This window comes from Physella acuta, unplaced genomic scaffold (assembly GCF_028476545.2).
Source record: "Physella acuta isolate Inbredline_101_S28 unplaced genomic scaffold, ASM2847654v3 ptg000106l, whole genome shotgun sequence".
NCBI lineage: Eukaryota > Metazoa > Mollusca > Gastropoda > Physidae > Physella > Physella acuta.
Window position 1 is genome coordinate 475,530 of NW_026731626.1, and position 9,404 is coordinate 484,933.

General features: G+C 36.6%; 1 protein-coding gene across 1 annotated transcript; it reads right to left on the reverse strand.

Annotated features, from left to right (window-relative positions):
- Positions 1-53: 53 nt before the first annotated feature.
- Positions 54-8,906, reverse strand: LOC131933198 (xyloside xylosyltransferase 1-like). Its single transcript, XM_059289996.1, is given in 4 exon segments — positions 54-235; positions 3,333-4,018; positions 8,340-8,455; positions 8,458-8,906. Coding segments are annotated over 4 exon segments (1,257 nt in total). The 5' UTR covers positions 8,891-8,906; the 3' UTR covers positions 54-213.
- Positions 8,907-9,404: the final 498 nt, after the last annotated feature.

The window sequence follows — 9,404 nt, forward strand, 5'->3', positions numbered from 1 at the left end:
ATTTACATAATTTATAAATAGCACTTTCAACACAAAAATGCAAAGATCTATAAATTATAGACTCTATAATTATTAACGTTTAATTGTGGTTTTTCATATTATTTGCTTACTTTGTATTTAAGCCGAAATATACATTTTAAATGTAGACCTTTAACACTGCTTACATTTTAAAAAGACTATTTCTAGATCTATGTAGAATCTGCGATGCCTTAGTCAGTGGCGTAGCCAGGATCGTCTCATGGGATGGGAGGGGGGGGGGGGGGGGGGGGGGCGGGGGAGAATAAAAAAAATGTCCAGCATTATTCATTATATATATATATATATATATATATACATGTATATATATATATATATATATATATATATATATATATATGTATATATGTATATATATATATGTATATATATGTATATATATATAATATATATATATATATATATATACATATATATATATGTATATATATATGTATATATATATGTATGTATGTATGTATGTATATATATATATATATATATACGATAAATACGATGTAATCAAATAGTATTGAAGGCACTTATGTCAATATATACCGCACAAACCACTCCGTCGCATCTTCACAAGCACCACATTCTTTAGTTCTTCGCATTCCACTTACTATGTCAAAAAACTTAATTAGTTAAAATTATTCAGTAGGCCTATTAATGTGCCTATAAGAAACAACCAAAACATTAACAAGAATTTCATATCTATTATCGATTCAAAGTTGCAGGAAATTTTCGAAAGCCAACCTACAAACTTATAATAGGGCCTATAATTCTATATGTAGACCAGATATAAAGCGACACGAACAACCGTTGTTAAAACTGCTAAATGCTCTCAGTGGGAAAAAAAAAACCTCACCTTTCACTTTCAGAAAATACAGACATAAAACTCAGCAGCATAATTCCCATGACTAGTTTTAATCTTTATGCTGTGCAAATGCGTTGTGATGATGTCATGCATATTTTTTTAACCTTCTTGAACGTAGGGCAAGAACGAGGGTTTTTAAAAAAATCATCACATTAATTTATATATATATATATATATATATATATATATATATATATATATATATGCCTATACTTTCTCCTAATGATTTTAAGTAGGCTACGTGTTGGCATATAATTTTGGTTTAAATAAAAGTCAGCTTTGCGTTGTCATTTCATTTTTGGGCGCTAAGCCATGGATGATGCACAAAAGTGTCTTGGAAGAAATAAATTGCGGATCTAGTCTAGATAAGCCCCGACACTAATGCAAAAAGTGCACGTGCGAAAAGTTAAGCGCCGCCACTTGTGACCTATTACTGAAATCTAGACATATTGAATGATTAAAAACAACTTCTTATCTGCCTCTAGGGTTAGGATTGGGAATAAAAGTAACAAAATACAGACCTTTTCATGCAGATTATTAATGCCATGATTGACGTCTCAATTTCACCCCTTGTCAATAAAATTTCAAAGTACGTTTCATATAATCATTTCATTATAATCTTTTTTTTTTTGGGGGGGGGGGGACTTTTTGACGGGGCTTATCTGGACAAGATCCGATATTGGTCATGATAGAGACAGCTGGAGGGCAGTGTTTCTTCCAGATTTTTTCTCCGGGGGGGGGGGGGCACTTGAAATTTGTGTGTGGGAAGACGGACTAAAGATTTCGGGGGGGGGGGGGAAGACACGGATACTGTTATATATTTTCTATATAAATTCCATTTAGTTCGCGGGGGCGGGGGGGGGGGGGGGGTAGCCTTTCTTCCCCCTCCCCCCCCCCCCCCGCAAGAGATGCCTGTAAGAAACTGCTGGAGGGATACCCTGTCTACGGCCCTGCTGAGAGGTGAGGAGACTTGAATGAAAGCTAAAACAGCCCTAGTCCGACAGCGGAGCACCACTAAAAATGACCATCACAGGTGGGACTCAACTACCATAGCTTAATGATTAATCAAGATTTAGAGGATCAAGTAGGCGATCCTTACTACTAAGAAGTTACTTTAGGGTGAATTCCTAGTTGTTGATTTGGTGTTTCATTGTCTCATTAGAGTCTTCCAGCTTAAGTCAAGTGTAGAGTAGGCCTATGGTATGTATGATTGACCAAACTGCTTAATTCATTAGTAAGTAATTAGTAGTATGATATACATGCTAGTACTATAATAGCTAATACTGACACGAATTGACCATCATGAGCACCAGTACGAGGAGAGACCATTTGTGTTGCAAAATCTACATTCTTTCTCAGGGCTAGGTTTTCAAAAATATTTAGCCAGGCATCCAGGAACAAGCAATAAGATTCTAGATCCAAATAAACACAATAACACCAACACTTTCCGCAAGAAAAAATAAGATGTGCCATTTGTGTTTACCTGAGTTTATTTTTAAAAATTGGTTAAGAGCAGCCGCTTATGAAGTCTACACAGAGGGGGATAGGGGTCTCTGATCAATGTCCACATGTTTAATTTAACCCCTCATTACTTAAAGCTAGAATAAACATAACACATTTAGCTTGAAGACAAAATGTATAAATTTAAATGGCATCTTTTCATTTAAAAAAGTTTAATATCCTACAACCTACAACTACTACAAAGTGCTTTGGGTTGAAATGGGATGGGGGGGGGGGGGAAGAGGCAAAATTGATCATCATAAACATTTATTTATATTTTTTTAAGCATGCTATACATATTACTAAACAGTAATTCTAGATTCTACTTTGAATAATGAAATAAACATTTTGGAAGCTGATCTTTCTTCTTCCTCTTTGTTCTTAATTTTAGTGTTGGAAGGGATCCCCTTCAACACAATTAAGTATACATGTCAACTGGTTATGTGCCATTGAGGCCATTGACTCTGATTTCAGCCTTTTTCTTGTTAGATTTGCTTCCATAGTTTTTGTCCAACCAAGAACAAACTAGAAGGCAGCAGTTGTTTTATTTTGGAGTTGTCTCTCCTAGAAGAGTGGCTGTCCCCAGCTAACGAGCCTCATCTGCCCGAGGGTTCGAGCTGGGAGACTTTTTGGTTTAGCAGCCCTGAGCTTTACTGAGTCGACCACTCCGACCCCTGAAAGCTGATCAGTTAATGCATTTTTAAAATTCTGTAATAAGGTAGCACAGACATAGACAATAGTGAATTAGTATGTTAAAAGAAGCCTTTGTCTTTAGATAACTTAAAGTTTTGTAGACATCTACATTTTCCACATCAGCCATCTGTTTGTGTGTGTTTAAATTTACATCATATTATTATTTATTATGAACGACTTGAAGTTTTACAAAAATGCTATGAATATTAAAATATCATAGAATCCAATTATTTAAAATCATAACTACCTGTCATTCAAGGTATAATTTAACAATGAGCTCTGACAATTTCCATGCCAAACATTGATAGGTCCAGAACAGTTAAAATATAAATCAAAATCCTTAACAAATTCATCACGGCGCCACCATGTGCACAATTGTCTGTTCCATCCACAAGGAAGAATAAAAAATAACTCTTCATTTTCAAAAGATAATAAAGTAAAAAAATCTTGATCTCCAAGATGACCTTTGAATTTATACTTTTTAACTTGAGTCAAAAGAACATTTTCTGTAAAATAAGAATTGTACTTTGAAGATGTCCTTAATTTGTCTAAATCTAAGAGCACAACACCACTGTTGAATCCTGTTAGTCCAAATGGTGGAGGGTCACCTATTCTTGATTTTGGATGATTTGATCTATATTCCCAAAATACATTTTTGTAAACAGGTTGATTTTCTCTTGCAATTCCTATTGCTTGTTCTTTATCAAAATAATGAAATAAAGAAAATAAATCAGCAATATCAGATTTAAAAACTAAATCAATATCCAACAGAATTATTTTAGAAATATTGAATGGCATTATTCTATGAAGCACAATAGAAATGTAGAAAACTGGATCACTGAACTGATGATTTTTTGCACTAAGTTGTTCGTGAACATTGCTGATTGTCCTCAAAACATGACCTTGTAAGGTGTTTTTATCATAATGAATTACCTGAAATTTAACAATAAAAGTATATAACAACACATGGAAGTAATATTAAAATATATGTACATTTCAATAATAATATGTAATTGATATTTGTCTTCAGTCTGTGCTGTAAAAATGACTGCTTCTTCAATTTGTGGGTAACTAAGAACAAAATAATTTCTAATCAACCTACTTTTGATTATGTCAATGATTAATTGCTAAAAACAGGACAACATAAATAATATGATCATATATTATAATAAATTTAAATACATTTTACCACTGATGAAATGATGAACCCATATTAAATTATGCATAACAACATGATCCATCCAATCTCTATGAAACTATACGAAGTTGTTGAGTAAACTCCTGCAAGGTTTATGGCTTGAAAAGATTTTTAAATTGGGAAGGGGGCTGAGAATGGACAGAAGTTTGCAGTTGGACACCTTGAGTTCCCTTGTGGCTACCCTAGCGCCATGGGTTTGCTGCACAAGAAATCAGGGGTACTTTTTCAATCAATGGCCACTGTAGACCAGGGGTAGACTGGGGATAATAGAGAGGTCCGACTCCGACTTCAGCGCACCTGTAGTACTAGTTAAGAAAAAAGATGGGTCGACAAGGTTCTGTGTAGACTATAAGATACTTAACGCAGTCACAGTCTACGACGCGGAACCCATCCCAGATACAGATGAGCTGTTCGCTAAATTAAATAGGGCAAAATATTTTACTAAACTCGACCTCACAAAAGGGTATTGGCAGATCCCCATGCAAAATGACAGCAAAAAACTCACCGCATTTGTCACACCCTGGGGCCTATTTCAGTTTAATTACCTGCCCTTTGACCTATGCACAGCACCCGCCACATTCGCCAGATTAATGCGAGTCGTATTAAACGACTTGGAAAATGTGGTGTCATTTTTTGATGACATCTGTATCTACAGCGAGGAACACCTTATGGCAATAAAGGCGGTGTTCAATAGATTGAAGGACGCGGGCCTGACAGTAAGACCTGCCAAATTAGAGCTAGGGTTTGAAAAAATTAATTTCCGTAGTGGGGAGGGGGCTACTGACACCAGAGAAAAACAAGGTAAACAAAATCTTAAACGTAGCAATACCCACCACAAAGAAAGAGGTAAGATCATTAGTGGGTCTTATAGGGTATTATGCTAAATTTATACCAGAATTCAGCGAGGCCAACGCAATACTGACAGATTTGTTAGCAAAGGGTAAACCTGAAAAGGTCGCGTGGTCGGATGAATGTAACCGTGCTTTAAGACTGGTCCAGAAACACTTGAACTGAGAACCATTTCTTATTTTACCTAATATTAATGAGCAATTTATTCTCAGGACCGACGCCTCGTCATGAGGTATCGGAGGCAGCCTTGATGCAAATGAGAAATGGGGTCCTAAGACCAGTAAAATACATCAGTAGAAAACTCCAACCGAGAGAGACTCGGTACTCTACTATAGAAAGAGAGTGCCTAGCAATTGTCTGGGCCACAGGCAAACTAGCGTTGTATTTATACAACGCTAGCTTCGTACTGCAGACGGACCAGCGTGCTCTAAAATACCTTCATAAATGTAGGTTCAATAATGCCAGACTGACACGCTGGTCCTTACTGCTACAGGAATATAAATTTACTATAGAACACATTCCGGGGAGGGATAATCTTCTAGCTGATTTTTTGTCAGAAATTTTAGATCGGGAGTCTGAGATGTAAATTGTAACTTAACCACAGAATTGTTTGTTTTTTGTTTTTTTTCTGTTGTTTTTTTTTTCGGTTATTTTTACTCGGTTGTTTGTCTTGGATTCATGTACAAAGAGGTTTATAAATGCATCATTTATTTACTCTCCTCTTGGTGTAGTATACCTGTCAAACTATTTTTTTTGTTGTTTTTTTAAATTATTTTATTTATTTATTTATTTATTTTTTCTCTGTTTGTTTTTCGCCCTCTAGGTTAACTTAGGATTTGGGGATTTAGTTAGTTTTTGTAGTATGTACTACAAATACTTGGGTGGGGGGGGTAGTGTTACGGGTCAGTTGTAGGTTAGACTAGAATAGGATAGAATGATCTAGAATTAGGGGAGAGTGAGTGTGTGAGTTGAGTTTACCCTAGAATATTGTTAACCCCGGTGTGTTTGTGTATTGTTATCCCAAGGTCGAATGCGGTATAAAAGCTGGAGTGAATGGTTGTCAGGGGTTAGTTGGTAGTGGTTAGGTCGAGGGCTATTCTGTAATGTGATATGTGAGACCTAATAAACGTATTGAACGTTAACCCGAGTCGTTCTTGAATTCGAATCTAACCTGGACGCAACACCAGGGGTATCCTCTGACGCCCCACTGGTCATGTGAACCAAAGCACCATGGTGCCTTTATTAGTTTTAAAGAGCACCCTAGACTTGGGATATGGTGGGCTAATACAACTGATTATAGAACAAAAAAGAGCATCCCTGCTGTAGCGTGCGCAGTTGCACCCACAAGCACCCCTAAAAACTAAGCCATCATGATCATTGAGTGGTTTTCCCTCATCCTTACACATACACTCAAAGTATTTATACAGCACATCCTGAGCCTCTGGAAGGTAGTGTAGACTAGCCTTGCGCCCCAATAAATATGATCCAAGAAATGCAGAGCCGCTGCAAGTAGCATTTACTTGAATTGTGTTCTAATGAACTGAAAATTATACATTCGGTACCTTGCTGATGGTGCAAACATATACACAGCGCTGATGTTTGAAGGAGACTTCACACAGAAGTGGGGATTATCATTGTTCCTTGTAAATTACTCAACAACATGCAGTGGATACCTTATTTTGTAGTTGAATATGCATAGTGAATGAAAATGACACTTTGGAAAGTTTTTTCCAAATCAAAGTATATATATTATATATATATAGAAATTAAGGTATGTGTGTGTTTTTTTTATGCATTACTACACCTTTTATCTGATCACCATGAAACTTCGGGAAGTTGGTGACCATACTCCTGGGGGAGGTTTCTGCTGTAATTTGTTTTTTTTAAATTTGCCTGGCAGGGTGCAATTTGATTCCTCTATATATACTTTATAGTGGTTTGACACCATTCATCTGAGTGCCATGAAACTTTGGGGAGTTGATGAGAGAATAGGCCCAATAAAGTTTATACGAAAAAAAAATTCTTATGGCGCCAAGGAGGGTATGATTTTTGTCAAAACACAGTTTGGCACCCAGAGTTCCCGAATGGCTATCATAGCACTTGGTATCCCTTAATCAGGTGTCCTGCGAAGCAGGTAAGGGCTACTACTATATTCAGCAGTAAAACTGCAACAGACACAGCCGCCAGCGCCCCAGTCATTGTGTGTCCCAAAGCACCCTGGGCTCCCCTGTGAGCACTATGGTGCCTAAGTTCATTTTAAAAAAAGGCTATACACTAAAGACACAATGGGCAACAATACTTGTTGACTATATCAAATCAGGCGTGTCTCATGAGCCTTATGGTGCCTAATTTTGCTTTAAAGAGTGCAATAGGCTATGGATACAATGGGATGTTACTGTAGCGCCATTTAGTGTCACTAAATCAAATGAGGAGCGGCCACCGACGCCCAGGTATGGTGAGATTTGGCGCCCCGGGGCTATACGATGAGCAATGTAGTGCTTAAATTCATTTTAAAGATTGCGATAGACTATGGATAAGATATGGTATTTTAGATGTTTACTCAATTGAATCAGGCGCATCTGCCAGTGCCCAGGCATGGTGCGATTTGGTGCCCCGGGTTATTCTGTGAGCACTATGTCAGTTTTAATGAGCACTCTTCAATATTGACATCATGGCACATAACATCCGATGATTAAACCGAGCCTTGGGTCGTACGTGGCCCCTCTGCGATAGTGTAACTGGGGACTCCCGAGAACGCCCCCTCTATGCCCCTGACACCTGGGTTGTTGCCTAAGTGTATTCTACCTCACAATTACGGAGAGTGATTAACGTACACTAATGGCTTAGATACACCTCGCCCTAGGGCGTTCTGGGCAGAGGGGAAGGTGAACCAGTGTCCCAACAAATATGATTCAAGAAATATAGCAGTAGCATTGTTTACATTCAATTTAACTAACCCCATTTTAAAAAAAAAGGGACACCAGTCTAAGAATATATTATTGGAAACACATTGATGAAACCCTCTTAATAATAATATATTTCATCAAACTTTCTTCAAACCCTGCGACAAGGCAAAGGGAAGGGCATGCTAGTACTATATACATTATAATAAAATGTAAGTTATATTTGTATTAGGTTCATAACTTTCAGTGTTAACTATCTATAGTAGTATATAGTATATACACTTCCTTCGTACTTAATACATACCTCTTTTACTTTACCATGATTCAGTTGTTGAAGTAAGTTTTTTGCAATATTAAAAAGTAAGTTTTTTGCAATATTAAAACTAATATAATCTCCTACAATATGAATATGAAGATCCTGGAACTTTTTCTTAACAAGGAATCAATACATCTTGCAAAATTATCCTGAAGTACATTATTTTCTTCTGCATTATTAAAAAGAAACATAATATTGTAATCTTGGTTTGAAGAATACTTTGCAATTTTGAGGATTTTACCCTCTTTTTTAATTTTATTGACTGAAATATTTTGACGTGCATTGTTGTCAGAAACAGCAGGCTTTAACCAGACTTTACTAGCAGGCTGCTCCCCTTCCATTTCAATTTCTTGTTCATTGACTGCACTGGACAAAAGAACTGATTCTTCTTTTATTTTATTATTTTTATTCAAATGGTGTGCATCTAGATCTAGGGTATAATTATTGGTTACAACCAAATATTTAAAAATTAACAGCAAAGTAACTAATACTGCACAGACTATAATTATTTTTCCGCGATATAAGGTGTACAATCTCATTCTAACATCTAGACTAGATCTAGTCTAACTAAGACCTTTTTTCAAAACAAAGGAGCTAACCGGAAGACATGACTTTAGCTGATATTTCCGGCAATCATTACCATAGTAACAAAGCTTCATGGTGATCTTAATAAACCATTCGATTGTTTTTTTTTCCATAAATTCGCATTTTAAAACAAGTAGATTCTAGAATCTATTAATTCAAATCCCATACTTATAAAACAACTTACAGAGCATTTTATACATATTAACGAACAATAACATTGTCATTCCTGCTGCATCTGTTATACAGTATTTAAGCATATATTTACAGAGGCGTAGCTGGTGGGGGGGGGGGGGGGGGGGGGGGGGGGGGGGGCGTCCCGGGAGCCGACCATAGGGGGCGCCAAAAGGGGTAGAAAATTATTTAAAAGCTCATTTTAAGCTGCAGTTTTAATTATACACAGTAAACGTTGAGAAATTTAACGGCTATGAGCCTTTGCATACTGATTTAAGTATTTTCTACCTTGATTTT